The sequence below is a fragment of the Hemitrygon akajei genome, chromosome 24 (genome assembly GCF_048418815.1).
Source record: "Hemitrygon akajei chromosome 24, sHemAka1.3, whole genome shotgun sequence".
Classification (NCBI taxonomy): Eukaryota; Metazoa; Chordata; class Chondrichthyes; order Myliobatiformes; family Dasyatidae; genus Hemitrygon; species Hemitrygon akajei.
This window is the reverse complement of record NC_133147.1, coordinates 1,362,413-1,381,317: the sequence shown is the minus strand read 5'-3', so window position 1 is coordinate 1,381,317 and position 18,905 is coordinate 1,362,413. Positions and strand designations below refer to the sequence as shown.

At 41.0% G+C, this 18,905-nt stretch overlaps 1 protein-coding gene across 1 annotated transcript in view; it reads left to right on the top strand.

The window, feature by feature from the left end:
* LOC140715538 (immunoglobulin superfamily member 1-like) overlaps positions 1-18,905 on the top strand; it is a 68,918-nt gene that overhangs the window by 34,076 nt on the left and 15,937 nt on the right. The window contains exons 10-12 of the mRNA XM_073027892.1: positions 4,357-4,650; positions 17,023-17,322; positions 18,268-18,357. Coding sequence (XP_072883993.1) covers positions 4,357-4,650; positions 17,023-17,322; positions 18,268-18,357 — 684 coding nt within the window. The remainder of the gene's footprint in view (positions 1-4,356; positions 4,651-17,022; positions 17,323-18,267; positions 18,358-18,905) is intronic.

The following is an 18,905-nucleotide window of genomic DNA, read 5'->3' as shown; positions in this document are numbered from 1 at the left end:
GTTTATAAATTGGGAGCTAAGCAAATCACTTCATCTGCATACCATCCAGAATCACAAGGTGCCTTGGAGAGGTTTCATTCTACGCTCAAGAATATGATTAGGACAGATTGTGTGGAAAATGAAAGTGATTGGGATGAGGGTATAAACTTACTTTTATTTGCAGTAAGGGAATCGGTACCAGAATCTTTAGGTTTCAGTCCACTTGAACTTGTATTTGGGCATAGAGTTAGAGGACCTTTAGCTTTATTAAAAGAACAGTGGATTAGTAAGGAAGTACACACTAATTTGTTGGACTATGTTTTGAAGTTTAAGGACAGGTTACATAAAGTTTGTAGCTTAGCCAAGGAAAATTTAAAATTGGCTCAGGAGAAAATGAAAACTTGGTATGATAAAGAAGGTAGGATGAGGAAGTTTAAGCTTGGAGATAAGGTGCTGGTTCTTTTCCCAGTGCAAATGAATTCTTTACAAGCTAGATTTCATGGTCCTTATGAAATTGTGTCTAAAATCAATGATGTGGATTACACGATAAAAACTTCAGATCGTAGAAGGCCAACACAACTTTGCCATATAAATATGATAAAACCATATTATGAGAAGCAATCTGATACTGTGACTGTTGAGGTTAATGATAATGAATTTGATTTAACTAGGAACATGATAGATGATTCATCTGAATTTCATTCTAAATCCAACATTGTTTCTGTCAGGTTACCAAATTCAACCATTCTGGAAAGTATTGATGGGAAACTAGCACATTTACAGCCAGAGCAGAAACAGCAGATGAAGAAATTAATTTTTAAATATAAGGATTTGTTTCCAGATGTTCCGAGAAGGACTACTATAGATTCACGTGATGTAGATGTTGGATATGCCAAACCTATTAAACAACACCCATATAGGATGAACATAGAAAAATGTGAACTTGCTGAGAAAGAAAATAAATATATGTTAGAGAATAATATTATTAGACCTTCTAACTCGAACTGGAGTTCACCTTGTGTTATGGTGCCAAAACCAGATGGTAATATTAGGTTTTGTACGGACTATAGGAAGGTGAATGCTGTAACGAAAACAGATGCATATCGAATTCCTAGAGTAGATGATTGTGTAGATAAAGTTGGAAAAGCAAAGTTCCTTACAAAGATTGATTTATTGAAAGGGTATTGGTGTGTTCCACTAACGGACAGAGGTAGAGAGATTTCTGCATTTGTAACTCCATCTGGGCTTCCATTTGGGATGAAGAATGCCCCAGGTACTTTCCAGAGGATGATTAACTCTGTGATTCAGAGATTGAAAGATACAGATGCTTATATTGATGATTTAGTGACAGGAAATGATACTTGGGAAGCACACATTATTGCGGTGGAGAAATTGTTTGAAAGGCTTTCAAAAGCTAACTTAACTATTAATTTAGCTAAGAGTGAATTCGGACATGCCACTGTGACTTACCTTGGTTATGTTTTGGGTCAAAGTAAGGTAGCTCCTGTTCAGGCAAAAGTTCGGGCAATTTTAGAGATTCCCACTCCAATGGGAAAAAAAACTCTCAGAAGATTCTTGGGAATGGTAGGATATTATTGAAAATTTTGTAAGAATTTTCCTAATGTTGCCCTTCCATTAATTAACCCTTTGCAGAAGAATGAGAAGATTGTGTGGACAGTGCCTTGTCAAGAAGCATTTGAAAAGTTGAAAACTATGATATGTCAACAACCTGTGCTCAAGGCATCTGACTTTGCAAAACCTTTTTCATTAGCTGTAGATGCTAGTGATGAGGCTGCAGGAGCAGTATTAATGCAAAGGAATGAGGGTGATGAAGTTGATCATCCAGTAGCTTAATTTTCTAAGAAATTTAATAAACATCAAAGAAACTATTCGACAATAGAGAAGGAATTGTTATCTCTTGTTTTAGCTTTAGAACATTTTGACATATATGTTGGTACAACTCAAAAAACACTTATTGTTTACATTGATCATAATCCGTTGGTGTTTCTGAGTAAGATGAAAAACAAAAACAGAAGGTTATTAAATTGGAATTTGATGTTACAAGAGTACAATTTTGTGATAACTCATATTAGAGGTGAAGATAATGTGCTTGCTGATTGTCTATCTTGAAGTTGAATGTACAATGTAATTTTTTTTGGAGTAGTTTTTTACAATTGTAACACTCCTACTGTATTGTAAGTTGTAAGACGTTATATGATGATACTATGTATACTGTGTATGTTATAAAATTTATACATTTGTTTTTTTCCTTGTAAACAATTGTTAAAATTTTGTTCTTGACAGACCAAAGTTTTTTCTGGAGGGAGGTGTTACGTACCCATGGGTATCTTGTACTTGTCACGTGACAGTGGTGTTGAAGCTATACTGGACTTAAGGTAGTGGTCTTGTGATGGTGGAGTGACGTCATTTTCCCGCCAGTAGAGGTCATGTGACAGGTTTTCTTTACAGGGTAATAGAGGAGGACCCCTCCCTGTGAGAAGGGGCTATTCGTGGCTGGATTTGCCATTTTGACTCCATGCCACTGCGTGGTCCAATATTATGACACAGTTTGGTTGAAAGATGGAATTTTAATTAATGACTAAAGTTTAAAAGGTCATTGCCGGCAGTTTCTTCATAATACTGTGAGTTAAAAATCAGTGGAGAGTGAAGATCGGAGTTCGGGAGCTAAAAGATCGAGGAAAGTCGATTTCGACGGTGAAACAGGTTCGACCTTGTTCGATCCTCATTCGGAAGGAATTCGTTGGCTGTCCCCGTGTTAATCCCTGCGAAATATAGCAGAAAGGATTGGGTAGAGTTTTCTAAAGGAAAGGTCAGTGCCTTTAAGCCGTTTCATTTTCATCTTCGTAAATTCTCCGGGAAAAGTATAGTTCGACTGGGAACCGCAACAACGCGGCGTGAAAGAGAATTTAAATCGTTCAAAAAGTCTCTTCTTCAATGGACTGTAAGCATTTTGAACTTTTGCAGTACTACTTTGAAGAACTGTTTTTACAACATCGCTTTAAGAACTGTTTAAGCTGCCACACAGCAGCTGGTTTCCGGTTACGTTAGTGGTTTGTTTACTTTGGCGGGTTTGTTTTTCAGTGCTTAATAAATGTTTTATTTGTTATTAAAAAAAACCTGCCTCACTTATACATTTATTATTGCTGAATCCGTAACACTTCCTATATTTCTGCCTTCTCTAAAACAGGCACGAGCAGCAATCGTGCAGGTCTGTCAGTACCTCCTGCTGAACACATTTTTTTTCTTTTACCTTAGCTGTCAGCCTGTGGTTTTGTATTGCCACATGCTTCTGTCCCCGCTCCTGCTCTACTCCGGACCCTGTATTACAGAATACTCCGTCTCTCATCTGTTTCTCATTATTACTTCTATTCCTGCCAACTGACTGAGTAGGCTACGGTCAATTATGGAAAACTCTGAACATCCTCTACATAGCACCATCCAGAGACAGAGAAGCAGTTTCAGTGACAGGTTACTATCGATGCAATGCTCCTCAGACAGGATGAAGAGGTCAATACTCCCCAATGCCATTAGGCTTTACAATTCTACCGCCAGGACTTAAGAACTTTTTAAAAGCTATTATTAATGCTTTTTGAGATGGTGATTTGATGCATATCATATTTTTTTACTGAGTTAAGTATTGTATGTAATTAGTTTTGCTACAACAAGTGTATGGGACATTGGAAAAAAGTTGAATTTCCCCATGGGGATGAATAAAGTATCTATCTATCTATCTATCTATCTATCTATCTATCTATCTATCTATCTATCTATCTAACTGGGTCTCATTGTGCTGCACCTGTCATCTGTCTCTCTGTTTATTTCTCAGTGTATTTCAGTCCTGGATTTTCACCTGTTTGTTGTCAGATTGTGCCAGTGAGTTTTCCTGAGCCATTCCAGCATTGATATCTGAACTCTGTCTGTCTCAATATCGACTCTCTCCGTTGCCCGATTCTGGATTTCTCTGGCAATTTTAGTCTCCTCCTGAACTTTGACGACGACTTTGTTGCCCCCAACCCCCGGATTTGCTACTCTGGAAATATTATAGTGCGCGCTGTATGTGGTCTGTGGTTGGATCTCTGCTTCAGCTGCCTGACAAGGTAATAACTCTGGAGGTGCAATCATTTAACTTAGCAAAGCTTTCTTGTGGATCATTCATTCAAGTATACAGACATACCACACTCATTGCCTCCAGGAAATTCTATTTCTGCAAATACATCTTCAGATGGGGCAAGTTATATAATGGTAATTATGCATGAGAATTATATAGTTGCACACGAGTTCTGCGCGGGAGTTAATGAGAACATTGATTACGTATCTTGTACACAGTCTGAATCAATTCATTTTCTTTCCTTGCAGCTCGGCCACAAAAACCTCAAATATCAAGTAACAGACCTGATGAGGTCTATGTGTCAGATGAGTCGGTCATACTTACTTGTCAGAAAACTGATCAGGAATATTCCGGTGACACCTTTCGCCTGTACAACGATGGACTCCTAGTAAAGGAAAAGCTGTCACAGCGAAACAGCGCGACGTTCACCTTCACAAACGGAGGAGTTGCTCCGTGGGATTACTCCTGTGATTACACACGCACGGTGTCCGGTAGAACCATATCATCACCAGAAAGCAACAGAATAAAGATAACGGTCCTGGGTGAGTTATTTAATTTGTTCTCCAGTTCAACCAGGTGATATATGCTCTCGATTAGAACAATAATATTATGACTGAGAGGTCTAGTCTATGGTACAGCAAACAAAATTTACATTCACACTCACCTTGGTTTGACGCTTGTGTACTACGGCCAAGTATACCTCTTCCTTCAATCTTCCCGTTTCTCCTCGTGAATCACATTTTTTTTGCAGACATTCGGACATGATGGGCACAATTGAAAGTTTGATGTTCAAAGTAAGTTCATTATTGAAGTAAATATATGTCACCATATCCAACCCTGAGGTCCAGGTTCTTGCGAGCACGTTCATAAAATCCACAGTAGAATATCAACCATAATCGAATCAATGAAAGACCATACCAATGTGGATGCTGAATCAGTGTGCAAAAGACAACAAATTCTAAATACAAAAAGAAATAATACGATTAATACAAAATCTGCCTCTCAAGAACATGAGATGAAGTGTCATTGAAAGTGAGTTGATAGCCTGTGGAAATATTTCAAGGGCGGGGCAAGCGACGTTGAGGGAAGGTGTTCACTTTGGTTCAAGAGGCAGATGATTGAAGGGTAGTAACTGTTTCTGAAGATAGTGGTGTGAATCCTGAGGGTCCTGTATATTCTTCCTGATTAAGCAGCGGGAAGTACGTAAGTGCTGGAGAGTGGCGTCTTTGATGATTGATGCTGATTTCCTGCGACAATTCTTCGTGCAGATATGTTTCATGGTGTTGAGGATTTTACCCGTGATAGACTGGGCATATCCAATCCTTTTTCTGGGATCTTCCGTTCAAGGTAGTCCATGATTTCGGTGGTTGGGATTCAGAAGTTCGTCAAAGTTCTAGATGTAATGCCGAAACTTTACGTACTCAAAAGCAAGTAGAGGTTCTGCAGTGCTTCTTCGTAATTAAAGTCTGGTTCAGAGATCTCTCGTTTTCTCATTCTGTAATGCTTTGTTGTTATGGCACGCTTTAGCCATATTTTTAATCTCTCTCTTGTACGCTGAGTCGTCACCACTTTTCATGCGCTCTACGACCGTGGTATTGTCAGTAAGTTTGAATGTTACGTTGAAGCTGTGCATAACCATACACTCATACGTGTAAATTGCGTTGCGCAGGGGTCTGCGCAGAGAGCCTTGTGCTGCACCGTTGTTGAACCATCAGACCATAAGAATAGGTGCAGAGGCTAATCAACAACTGATTTCACACTGCCTTAAGTACACCCAATGACCTGGCCTCCACATTTGCTCATGGCAAAAAAAAACACAGATTTACCACCCTCTGACTAAAGTAATTTCTCCACATCTCATTTCTTTGATCCTGAATTCTTGCCCTCTTGTCCTATAATCCTCCACTATGGGAAATAATGCTGCCATATCTAATCTGTTCAGGTGTTTTAACACTTGGAATGTTTCCATGAGATCTCCCCTCATTCTTCTAAACTCCGGGGAATACAGTGCAAGAGCTGCCAGACTTTTCTCATGCGGTAAGCCTTTCATTCCTGGAATCATTCTCGCGAATCTTCTCTGAACCCTCTCCAATGTCAGTATATTCTTTCTAAAATAAGGAGCCCAAACCAGCACACAATGGACCAATTGTGGTCTCACGAGTGCCTTATAGGTCCTCAACATCACATTCCAACTCTTATATTCTATACAACTACAAATGAATGCCAAGATTGCACCCGCCTTCTTAACAACTGACTCAACCTGGAGATTAACCTTTAGGGTATCTTACACAAGGGCTCTCAAGTCCTTCTGCATCTCTGCATTTTGAGTTCTCTACCCATCTATATAATACTTTGTCCATTTATTTCCTCCAAGGTTCATAACCATGTACTTTCCAACATTGTATTTCATTTGCTACTTCTTTGCCCATTTTTCTTAAGTATCTAAGTGTCTCTGCAGGCTCTCTATTTCCTCAGCACCACCCGTTCCTCTACCACTGTTTGTATCATCGGCAACTTTAGCCACAAATCCATTAAAATCGTAGTCCAAATCATTGACATAATCATAAAACGCAGCAGTCCCAACACCGACCCCTGTGGAATTCAACTGGTAACTATCAGCCAGCCGGAGTAGGATACCTTTACTCCCACTCTGTTTTCTGCCGACCAGCCTATTCTGCACCCACGCTAGTAACTTGCCTATAATTCCATGGGCTCTTATGTTGCTTTGCAGCCCTCGTGTGTGGCACCTTGTCAAAGGCCTTCTGAAAGTCCAAGTACACTACGTCTACTGCAACTCTGTTGTCTACTCTGCTTGTAGTTTTGTTTTTTTTTACACACAAACGCAGTAGGTTTGTCAGGCAAGATTTTCCAATCAGGAAACTATGCTGGCTTTGGCCTATTCTGTCAGGTGCCTCCAGGTACTCCATAATCTCATTCCTACCTATGCATTCCAACAGCTTCCCAACCACTGATGTTAGGATAATGGGTCTAAAGTTTCCTTTCTGCTGTCTCCCACCCTTGTTAAATACTGGAGTAACATTTGCAATTTTCCAGTTATCCAGTACAATGTGAAAATCTATTGGTTCTTGAAAGATTAACGTTAATGCCTCCACAATCTCTCCAGCTACTTCCTTCAGAACCCAAGGGTGCATTCCATCAGTTCCAGGAGATTTATCCACCCTCAGACCATTAAGCTTCCTGAGCACCTTCTCAGTCGTAATTTACGGTGCGCAAACTTCACTTCCCTGACACTCTCAAATGTCTGGTATACTGCAGATGTCTTCCTCTGTGAAGACTGATACAAAATACGCATTCAGTTCCTCTGCCACCTCTGCATCTCTCATTACAGTATCTCCAGCTTCATTTTGTATTGGTCCTATATCTGCCCTTGACTCTCTTTTACCCTTTATGTACTTTAAAACGCTTTTAGTATCTTTGATATTAGTCGCCAGCTTCCTTTCATAATTCATTTTCTCCTTCCAAATGACCTTCTGCAAGTTTTTAAAAGCTCTCCAATCCTCTATCTTCCCACTAGCTCTGGATTCCTTGTCTGCTCTTTCTTTGCTTTTACTTTGGCTCTGACTTCAGCCATGGTAGTATTCTTCTTCCCTTTGAAACATTCTTCTTATTTCAGATAGATCTGTCTTGCGCTTCCCTCATTTTTCACAGAAACTGAGCCACTGCTGCTCTGCTGTCCTTCCTGCAAATGTCCCTTTCCAGTTAACTTCGGCCAACTCCTCTTTCATGTCATTGTAAGTTCCTTTATTCCCCTAAAATACACACATTTAATTTTATTTTTCCCTCTCAAATTTCTGTGTCAACGCAATCATATTGTGATCACTATTTCCTAGGTGATCATTAACCTTAAGCTGTCTTATCACCTCAGGATAATTGCACAACACCCAATCCAACATAGCCGATCCCCTCATGGGGTCAACAAAAAGTTGTTCTAAAAAGACATCCCTTAGACATTCTGCCGATTCTGTCTCTTGATGTCCAGTACTGATATGGTTTTCCCAATCCACTTACATGTTAAAATCCCCAATTCTTATCATGATATTGCCTTTGTGAGACACCTTTTTTATCTCCTGCTGCAATTTGTAATCCACATCCCGGTTGCTGTTTCGAGGCCTGTATACAACTGCCACTGGAGTTATTTTACCCTTGCTATTTCTTAACTCAACCCATAGAGACTCTACACCTTCAAATCCTATGTCATCTCTTTCCAATGATTTAAAATTAAAACACAGAACACACACCTCCTCTGCCTACTAACCTATCTTTTCGATAGATCATATATCCTCAGACGTTCAGCTTCCAATGACAGTCAGTTTTCAGTTAGTCAGACGGCCACAAGGCCATGTTTGCCAGACTGGAGCTGAATTTCATGATCGTCTGTTTTATTCCTTATGCTGCGTGCATTCAAATACAACACTTTCAGTCCAGTATGTGTTGCTTTCTCTTCTTTTAACTGTACCATGCCTCGATTGCCCTGTAACTCATGACACTGGTTTTGGTTAAGCCTCATATCCTGCCTATTCTTTCTATAATTTATGTTGCACGCTATCTTTGATTATTTTAGTTTTCTCCTTCCTCAGCCCCATCACTCCGCTTCCCATCCCTTGCCAAATTAGTTTAAACACTCCCTAACAGCTCTCTTCAATGTGCCCGCAAGGATATTGGACTCCTTTTGGTTCAGGTGTAACCCGTCCTTTTTGTACAGGTTGCTCTTCCCCCAGAAGAGGCCCCAGTGATCCAGGAATCTAAAGCCCTGCCCCCTACAGCAGACTACCTGCCACACATTAATACACCTGATCATGCGAGTCATGGCTCACTAACACGTAGCATAGGCAGCAATCCTGAGATTACTACCCCAGAGGCTCTGCCTTTCAGCTTCCTAACTAACTCCCTGAATTGTCTCTTTACGACCTCCTCCTTTTTCTACATATGTCGTTGTTATCAACATGTACCAAGACATCTGGCTGGTCACCAGCTCCCTTCAGCCAGTCCGAGACATCCTATAACATGGCACGTGGGAGGCAACACACCATGCAGTATCTCTATCAGGCTGACAGAACTCCTGTCTGTTCCCCTCACTCTAGAATCCCCTGTGACTACTGCATTCCTCTTCCCGTTCTGCATCACGGATCCAGGCTCAGTGCCAGAGATCCGATGGCTGCAGTTGTCATTTATCAGGTCATCCCCCGAACAGCATCTAACAGAAGATAACAATTACTGAGAGGGTGGCCACAGGGGTGCTCTCTACTATCTGAGCTCTTTTCCCTTGCTTCCCTAACCGTCACTCACTTATCTAACTCCTGCAGCCTCGGGGTGATGAACTCCCTGTAGCTCTTCTCTCTCTCCAGTTCACTCTCCCTAATGAACTTTAGGTCATCGAACAGCAGCTCCAGATCCCTAACAGAGTCTCTCAGGAGCTGCATCTCGGCGCAGCTGGCGCAGATGGTGCTATCTGGGAGACTGGAAGATTCCCTGGATTTCCACATCCGTTACCCAGAGCAAAGTATTAATCCTACCTTCATACTCTCTGTTCCTCCAAAAAATGCAAAGAAAAACCAAAAACGAAGTCCACTTACCCACTTACCTTGTCGAAGCCCCCTTTCTCCGAAACCTCGATGAGAAAAAGCCTGTTGCTTCTACTCTCATCACTGGCCCACTCCCAACAATGGTCGCTCCGCTTATCCCTTCTGTACATCTATTTGGTTTGTCGAGTTAACGCCCGCGAAGCTCTTGTTTTAAATCACCGCCTCTGACCTGCGAGTAGCCCTCATTTGTTGAGCTTAGTTGCCCCCTCTAAAATGTCCTGCACAAAATAGCCGTTGATGGAAATCGAGTAGGAGATATTGCTGCCAATCTGAATTTGGAAGTACAAGTGAAGAAATGGAGGATACAATTGCACAACGAGGCCAAGGTCTTGATTAGTTTTGTGCTGGTGATGGTATCGAGGGCGGAGTTGTAGTCGAAAAGAATATCCTTATGTGTGCAAATATGTTGTTCAGATGTTCTTGGGTTGCGTGAAGAGCCAATGACATGGCCTCTGATGTGGACCTGTTGCTCCGCTATCCAAATTGGGCGCATATTAGAATAACTATGTAGTTGCTTAAGAGAACCACACCTCTTAACCTTTATTGATTTCTCGCTGCGTTTATTGATATGGAAGAGGATTTCCCATGGGAAATTCTGTAAGATCTTCTCCCAAGTTTCATCATGTATCTCGTGGTATATTTTTCTGGACTGTGATAAAAATCCAAGGCTGTTAAATGTTTCTACCGGCTATTTCCACGCGTTTCCATGCCATAACTATTACGTCATCTCTCACTCCCATTCCCCAGCCTACAAATACATACCCCGCCCAGTCTCCATGCAGCTAATGGCAGTCTTCTGCCACTTATTCCAGGTTCATCACCTACAGCCTATTTATTCCCTTATCACCTCCAGCTCTTTTTCACGACTTGGAGGTGGGTGTTGGTTCTGGGTCTTCACAGGGGCCTTGGTGGGCAGGAGAGCAGTCGGCGGTGTGTCCCAGACCATAGAGGTTGGGGCGCTGTGCTGGAGCCTAGAGGTGTTGTATTAGTTGGAACCGAGAGCAGTGCCCTGGGGGAGCTTGAGGATTTGTTGCTAAACTACTGAGGGGTGAGCCGATCAGAGGTTGGCAGCTGGGGAGAAATGGGTGGTTGTGAAGGGAGAAGTAAAGGGAATGAGGAGATAGTGAGGGGACGGATGAATGAAAACCGAGACAAAGGGAGTAAAAGAATAAAAATGGTAGTGGAGAGCGCTCTGAAAGTGAGGAAGATGAACGAGATCAGAGTAAAGGTGTTGTCATAATAAGATTTAATGAGAAGGCTTAAGGAAACATGCAAAAAATTAACCTGTTGGTGCTAACAACAACACTGGCAAATAAGATAGTGGAAATAGTATTTGCAAAAGTCCTTAATGATGGCAACCTATTGGTAAGAGATACGAATAAGGAACAGCTTTAGAAAGCGCTCAAATTAAGAGAGATAGGAAAACGTAAGGTGGAATACACAGGATGGGAGCACGAAATGGTGGTGGATGTAAAGGAGTGATCACGGGGGGGTACCAATGAGTATAAATATGGAGGAGTTGAAGAGGAATATCAAAGGAGAAAAGTAATGAATGTTCAAAGACTGAAAACAACAAAGGAGGGAGTTGAACAAGGAAAGTGAATCGGTGTTGATTGAATTTGAAGAAGAAAGAGTGCCAGGGAAAGCGTTCCTGGGTTTCATGAGTTACCCACTAAGTGTGTATGTGTCAAAGCCATTGAGGTGCTGTAATTGTCAAAGGCTTGAACCCATAGCTAAAAACTGTAATAGGCAGAGGAGATGAGCTATATGTGGAGGTAATCATGAATAAGGAAAGAGTGGAGCAGGAGTGCAACCAAAATGCTGTAATTGTGGAGGAGCTCATAATGCGGCATATAGTGGTTGTGAGGTTCTGAGACGGGAGAATAAAATTCAAGCAATAAGAGTGAAAAGAATGATCACTTATGCAGATGCTGTAAGAATGTTAAGAGAACAGAATAATGCTCCCAATGAACAGGGAGCAAGAGGGATGCGAGAGATGCAACAAAGAACAAATGACGGAATTTATGTAGACAAAAAGACTCTAGTAACATTCATTGCAGGAGTGATTAATAGTACGGCTGAGGTAAAGTCAAAGAGTGAAAAAATTCACTTGGTTGTCGAACCAGCAATGAACCATTTAGGGTTAGTAGAATTGACAAGGGAAGAAGTGACGGAGAACTTCACTAATCAGTCAAACCAGGAAGTGTCATGGGTTGGTTAATACCAATAATGGTGATTCTTTTGCAATGGAATGTAAGGAGCTTGCTGACCAATAGCCAGGAATTTAAGCAGTTTATTAAAGAAATGGTTATAAAACCGGATGTAGTGTGTATTCAGGAGATTTGGTTGAAACCAACTTTAGACTTTGTGGTATATGGATATACAATATGGAAAAATAGAAATCTAGGGGGAGGAGGACGTTGTGCTATATTAATCAACCAAGTTATACCCTATAGGATACTGGAAAAGGGGGATGATCAGGAATATGTATTCATGGATGTGTGGGAGAGAGGGGAAGAAGTCGATATAGTTAACTAACACAATTCATGTAACAGGTTGAATTTGGATAGCCTAATAAGGATACAAGGACAAAACAGATATAAAGCAGTGTGGTGTGCAGATTCAAATGGAAAGGTAATTGAAGATTTGATGGAAGAAAAGGAATGTGTGTATGAATGATGGTAGAGGAAAAAGGATAAACATAACAACAGGAACTGAGTCAGTATTAGATATGACATTAGTGTCTAATACCTCGGCTGGAGTTAGTAACTGGGGAGTTTGGACTGCTTCAACAATAGGCAGCGATCACTACCCAGTTTCGTGTTCAGTGGGTGTAAGATCAGGTGGTGGAATCCCAAAGTGGGTGCTTGGAAAAGCAGATTGGAGTAAGTTCCAGAAGTTGAGTGAAGAAGCATTGACTAGGATTGACATTTCTGGAAATATAGATAAATTAAACAGCCATGTGATTTTAGCAGTTATTACGGCAGCAGAAGGATCTGTACCCAGGAGTAAAAATAAGATGAATAGAAAACTGGTACCATGGTGGACAGTGTAATGTTGTGAGGCTGTTAAAAAAAAACAGAAATAGAGCATTCAGACTAGTTAAAAGAACCCATCATATGTGGTACTTGATTCAATATCAGAAGATACAGGCAGTGATGAGAAGAACTATCCTTCAAGCTAAAAGGGCAAGTTAGAGGAGCTTTGAAACAAAATATGAAGAACGACGCCTGTGGGAGAGGTGTGGGGAATGATTAAGTGGATGGGAGGAGATAGAAGGGAATGGGAATATCCTGTAATGATATCTGAGAAGGAAACAGCAGTCTCCAGTAGGGATAAGGCTGAGATCATGGCCACGTCGTTTGTAAAGATACATAGTTCAGAAAATTTGTCTGAAGAATGGAGAAGGGAAAGAACAATGAGTCAAAACCCAGCTGTGTCAAACAGGAGGGAAGAAACTGACGATATAATTGATGAACCATTTACGTTGGCAGATATTGTGAGAGCAATAAATATATCGAAACCAACCTCCCCAGAGAAAGATCTGATGTGCTATGTTATGCTAAACAACCCAGGAGAAGGAGCGCTTTTGAAGTTGCTGCATCTTTACAACAGAGTGTGGGAGGGGGGGGGGGAGGATTACCAGGTGCATGGAAAGAAGCGGTAGTAATTCCAATAATGAAAACTAGCAAGGATCCATCAACACCCACTAGCTACAGGCCAATAGCATTAACATCAAATATATGCAAGATAATGGAAAGGATGATAACGGAAGGGTTATCGTATGAGCTTGAGAAGAGGGGAATGCTGGCAAGTTATCAGAGTGGTTTTATGAAGCAAAAGAATTCCACTGACTCAATGATAAGGTTAGAGACTGAAATAAGAAAGGTCCAGGCAAATAAAGAGTCAGTAGTTGCAGTGTTTTTTGATATGGAAAAAGTTCATGACATGATGTGGAAGGAAGGATTGTTAATTAAACTGCATAAGATGGGGGTTGGTGGGAGAGTTTTTAATTGGATAAAAGATTTTTTGTTTGGTAGGAAAATTCAAGTTCGGATTGGGTCAGAATTGTCAAATCAGTAGATAGTGGGAAATGGCACACCTCAAGATAGTGTGAATAGCCCGTTACTTTTCATCATTATGATCAACGATGTCTTCACAGAGGTACCAGTGAATATAGGTAGGTCAATATTTCTGGATGGTGTGGCCTTCTGGAAGAGAGGTAGGAACATGGAGTATGTAATCAGGAAGCTACAAGGAGCAATGGATGAAGTGCTGGAGTGGGGTTATGATTATGGATGTAGATTTTCATTAGAAAAAAAACTCAAACTGTATGTTTCACCAGGAAAGGAATTGAGGTAGGGAAGAAGTTAAGGATGTCTGGGATTGAATTGGAAAGGGTTGGATCATTTAAATTTCTGGGAGTTATATTTGATTCACGGATAACATGGGCAGACCATATCAGGAAAGTTGAGGAGAAATGTAAAGAAATTATAAATGTGATGAGATGTTTGACTGGTAGGGAATGGGTGCAAGCTGTTCAGAGTTGAAGAGGATGTATATGGCTTTAGTAAGATCTGTGTTGGACTATGGAAATATAGCATACGGATGAGCAGCTAGGTCTCTCATAGGGAAACTAGATGTGACACAGGCTCAGGCTTTGAGAATGTGCAGTGGGGCTTTTAAAACATCACCATTATCAGCCCTGCAGGTAGAATTCAAAGTAATGCCTTTGGAACTAAGAAGGATGAAAATGATGGCAAACAATTGGGCTAATTTGCAGGGGCACCATGATTCTCACCCTGCAAAAGGAGTGTTGCAGGAGGCTGGGAGAATGGGAGGTTTCAATTGGATAACTTTAGTCGGGTAGGGAATGATATTGCGAAAGAATATTCAGTGTTTGATCTAAAGATAAGTCCTTTAGTAGTTTATCCGGAAGTAGCTCCATGGAAGTTGGATGGCCTGACATAGACGGGCATTTGTTATAGGTAAAAAGTAAATAAAAAATATAAAACTAATTTGGTAAGTGCATTTAACTATCGTGTGATGGATAAATATAGTCATTATACTCACATTTATACGGATGGTGCTAAGGAACCTGAAACAATAGTGACAGGGTTTGGGCTGGCTGTACCAGCAAAAGAAATTGGAATCAGCAGAAGAACATCTAATAAGTTAGGGGTGTATACAGTGGAGATGTTGGCAGTGTTGGTTGCGTTGCGATGGTTGGAGAAGTCTAGACAAGTCACAACGTTGATATGCTCAGAATCATCGTCAGTTCCACCGATTTTAAGGTATTTTCACTCAAACAACTGGCAAGATGTACTTTATGAAGTTCTTCAGTCAGTCAGAAGAGTTGAAATCAGGGATGTCAGGTAAAGTTTCTATGGGTTCCAGCTCATTTAGGGGTGCAGGGGAATGAGCGGGTGGTTGAGTTGGCAAAGAGGGCGTTAAAGAAAGAAAATATAGAAGTGCACATTAGTATCTGTAAAGCAGAGACTAAGTGTGTAATCTGGGGAAACAGCATCCAATTATGGCAAGAAAGATGGGACAGAGAGGGGAAGGGGGGCATTTATATCAAATACAAAAGTGTGTTACAGGTATTGGGGTAGGCAGTGGATACAGAAGAGAGGAAACTGTGTGGATTAGGTTAAGGCTGGGGCACTGTGCACTAAACAAAACGTTAAAAAAGATAAGGAAACACCATGCAGGATGGTGTGAGGAACGTCAGGGAGAGGAGTCAGTAGAACTTGTTGCCTGAAGTATGGGATACGGAGAGAGATGATGATAATTAATCTAAGGGAATTGGAGTGTGCAGAAATTCACATTAAAAGGGTTACTGGACATAAGTGAGAAAGCACAGCTCAGGGTACTTTTAGCTTTCTTGAGGGGTACAGGCACTTTTATAGGATATAATGGATAAGCAGGAATAGGGTACTAGGATAGCCAAAGAAGGAAGGATAAAATGTAGGGTGTGTGAACCATCCAGCTTCAAACGGTTGTTCCTCATATTCACTCTTTCAGCCTAAAGTTTACTCTGTTAGCTGTTGTGTTTTGTTTCTGTTGTCTCCTGTTTTACTCTCTCCTCTCCCCCCCGCCCCCCCCCCCCCCGTGGCTTGTCTATCACTAATGATTTTGTTCGTTGTTAACCAGTCTTCTCTGCTCTGCTTTTGGGGCAAACCTCTATATTTTCTGGTAGTGCCACTTTGAGTTAATTTCCTGGTTTGTTCAAAGTAATTTTAAAAAGGTTCTATCACTGTTCTGGAGTTGCTTTATGGAGTATTCATTTAAATGTCCATGATGTTCCGAATTTAAATCCAATATTCTTCAATGTCTGGTTTAATTGCCATCCGCAATTGTCTGCTCAGGTGTTTCTGTCCTCCTGATCTTCGTTTTCCTGCATCACAAGCCAAATTAAGTCCGATTTTTTTAATTTTGTAATCGATAATATTTAACCCCTTTTAATCACATGCATGTCCTGGTAAATTATATTTGATGATATTTCATACGACAGGGGAGTCTGGGACTGGAGGGCAAATATGAGAAATGATTTGCTGGTATTGGAGATATTCCAATACTGTATCGCGTGACAGATTCAGCAAATCAAAGTGTTAACTTATACGCAGCGTTTGAGCCTCTGGGTCCCACTGGCTGGAGGTTTAAAGAATGGAGCGGGTGCTGTCTCATTGAAAGATTTTGAATTTGAAAGGCCTACGCAGAATCGATGTGGAGAGGACATTCCCAAATTGGGAGAGTTTTGTACCTGCGGGAACACCCTCGTAGCAGAAGGATGGTCCTATTGAACAGAGATAAGAAGGTATTTCTTCTTCCAGAGGGTGATGAAGCTGTGGTACTCATTTCCATAGTCGTCAGTGGAGGCCAAGTCATTTGGGTATGTTTAAAGCGGAACATGATAGCTTCTTGATTAGTATAGTAGTCAAAGATGGTGGTGGAAACCAGGAGAATCAGGATGAGAGGGATAATAAACCTGGAATGGCGGAGTAGATTTATGTTCCAAATGATCTCATTTTACTACTGTATCATATTTTCATATCTAGGTTTATCGAAATAGTCGTGTGCCGCAGCTATTTGCTTCCGTTATTGATTGCATGATCTTTTTGTTCACTCTCTGCCCATTGCATGGTTGACAGTCTTTTATTTTTAATGGGATCTTTCGGATTTCTTGTTTTCTGGCTCCATATTAAAATACAAATCCCAAGGTTGTATAATATATACATTATTTGATATTTAATATACTTTGATCTTTCAATTTTAAATGTGGCTTCTCTGCGTTTTGTCTTCCGTTGATAGATCTGCCCAGACCCAGCATATCACTAGCCTCCGGTTATGATGCTCAAGGTAAAAAGGTTACGTTTAACTGCACATCCACGAAAGGGATCTCGGTCGGAACATTCTTCTTATACAAGAACGGCGTTCGATTGAATGACTCGGTTCTCCAGAGTCGAGATGCACAGAACAAATCCGCCACTTTCACCATCCAGAATGTAGATCCAGGAAATAGTGGAAATTACACGTGTGGCTATCAATTATTGGATGGAAACAGGTATCTAACGTCAGCGCCCAGTAATCCTGTGCTTCTCTCTTTAAACGGTAAGTTTATTTAAACCAGCCATGCAGCTAAACTTTAGCTTCCAGGAAGGCGAAAATTCGAAAAAAAGCTTCCAGTTTTTTGTAAATGGCTTAACCTGATCCACTGAAATCAGTCAAATCATACCGCAGGCACCCACAATAAATGACAAAAGTTCCATTGAACTATCTGCGTGGATATTCTGGCTTCTTCTTGAACTTATGGGTGTCCAACTTGCTGGGAAATTAACTCTTCGTGGGGTTCGACTGCTTTCAAACTGCAGCTGTACTGCTGTCTTGCCCTTCTCCTCTCCTTCTCTCTTTTTCAACTTCCCTCCAGCCTCACCATTATTTTCCCTGTTCCCGTCACAGTAGCGCAGCAGTTTGTGCGACGCTCTGACGGCTCTGGGTGTCGGAGTTGCTGGGCGGTATGGCTGCAAGTGCCTGAAGGGTTTATTCACCGCTGATGCTTAAATAATGTAACATGATATCCGTAATATCTGTGCTGGACTGTCCGCATGTTTCATCCACTTTCCTTCTAATGCGGCGTTACTGGATTAATAACGAAGTTACTTTTATGTCAATTGTTCTTGATACCGATAAGCATGTCAGCCGTCCAGACCACGTTACCAAGAGTTTCAACGTATTTTCCTTTTCATAAACAAAAACTCATTAAAGAAATGACTGGACACATGTGAGCCGTAATAAAATGATGTGTGATTTTGCCTCCTTTGGGAATGAACTATGACCCGAAAAGTAGAAGTTTATCTTCTGCACGTGAAATATTTCAGAATATTATTAAAAAACTACAGAATCCTGAAAAGACCGGCACCAACAGTCAACCTCGGATAGGAATCCAGACAATTCTGATTTTTTTCAATCGATGTCTCACTTAATTCTGCATTCTTGCCGAAAGCGTATGTCTGCAACAGCTATCTTGAACTAACCTCGCCTATTTATCTTTTTTAGTAAAGTCGATTCTGCCGTGGATTCCAGTTTTCCCCGTCGTGACCCTAATCTTAATGCTTCGAGTATTGGGCGTTTACTGCTGGAAAAAAGGTAGGCGACACCACCAACGGTACAGCAAGCAAGAGGAAGATAGTTTCCTCTTTTTAATCCCTCTTGCAACGGCCTAACTCTAATTGCCTAAATGTGGACCCTAATTGGCAAAAGATAATGAACGGCCATGCGAAATACGAAAGTTTGAATTTACTGGATATTTAATATAATGAGGAGATTTAGCATAAGAATAGACAATTTAAGGACAGACGTTCAAAATCAGGCTCGGATTTATTATCAGCGGCGTACGTCATGGAACTTTATGGCAGCAGTACAATGAAATATGATAAATAATGATAGCGAAAAAACTGTATTACAGAAAATGCAGAAAACACACATTTGTGCGTGTATGTCTCTACTAAATAGTTAAGTTAAAATGAATAGTGCGCGAAAGAGAAACAGAAATAGAAACGTGGTGAGGTAGTGTTCATGTGGTCAACGTACATTTAGAAATCGGACGGCAGAGGAATGAAGCTAAATTACAGAGTGTGCTCTTTCAGGCTTCCCTACCTCATCCCCGTCGGGTACAATGAGCAGAAGGCATGTCC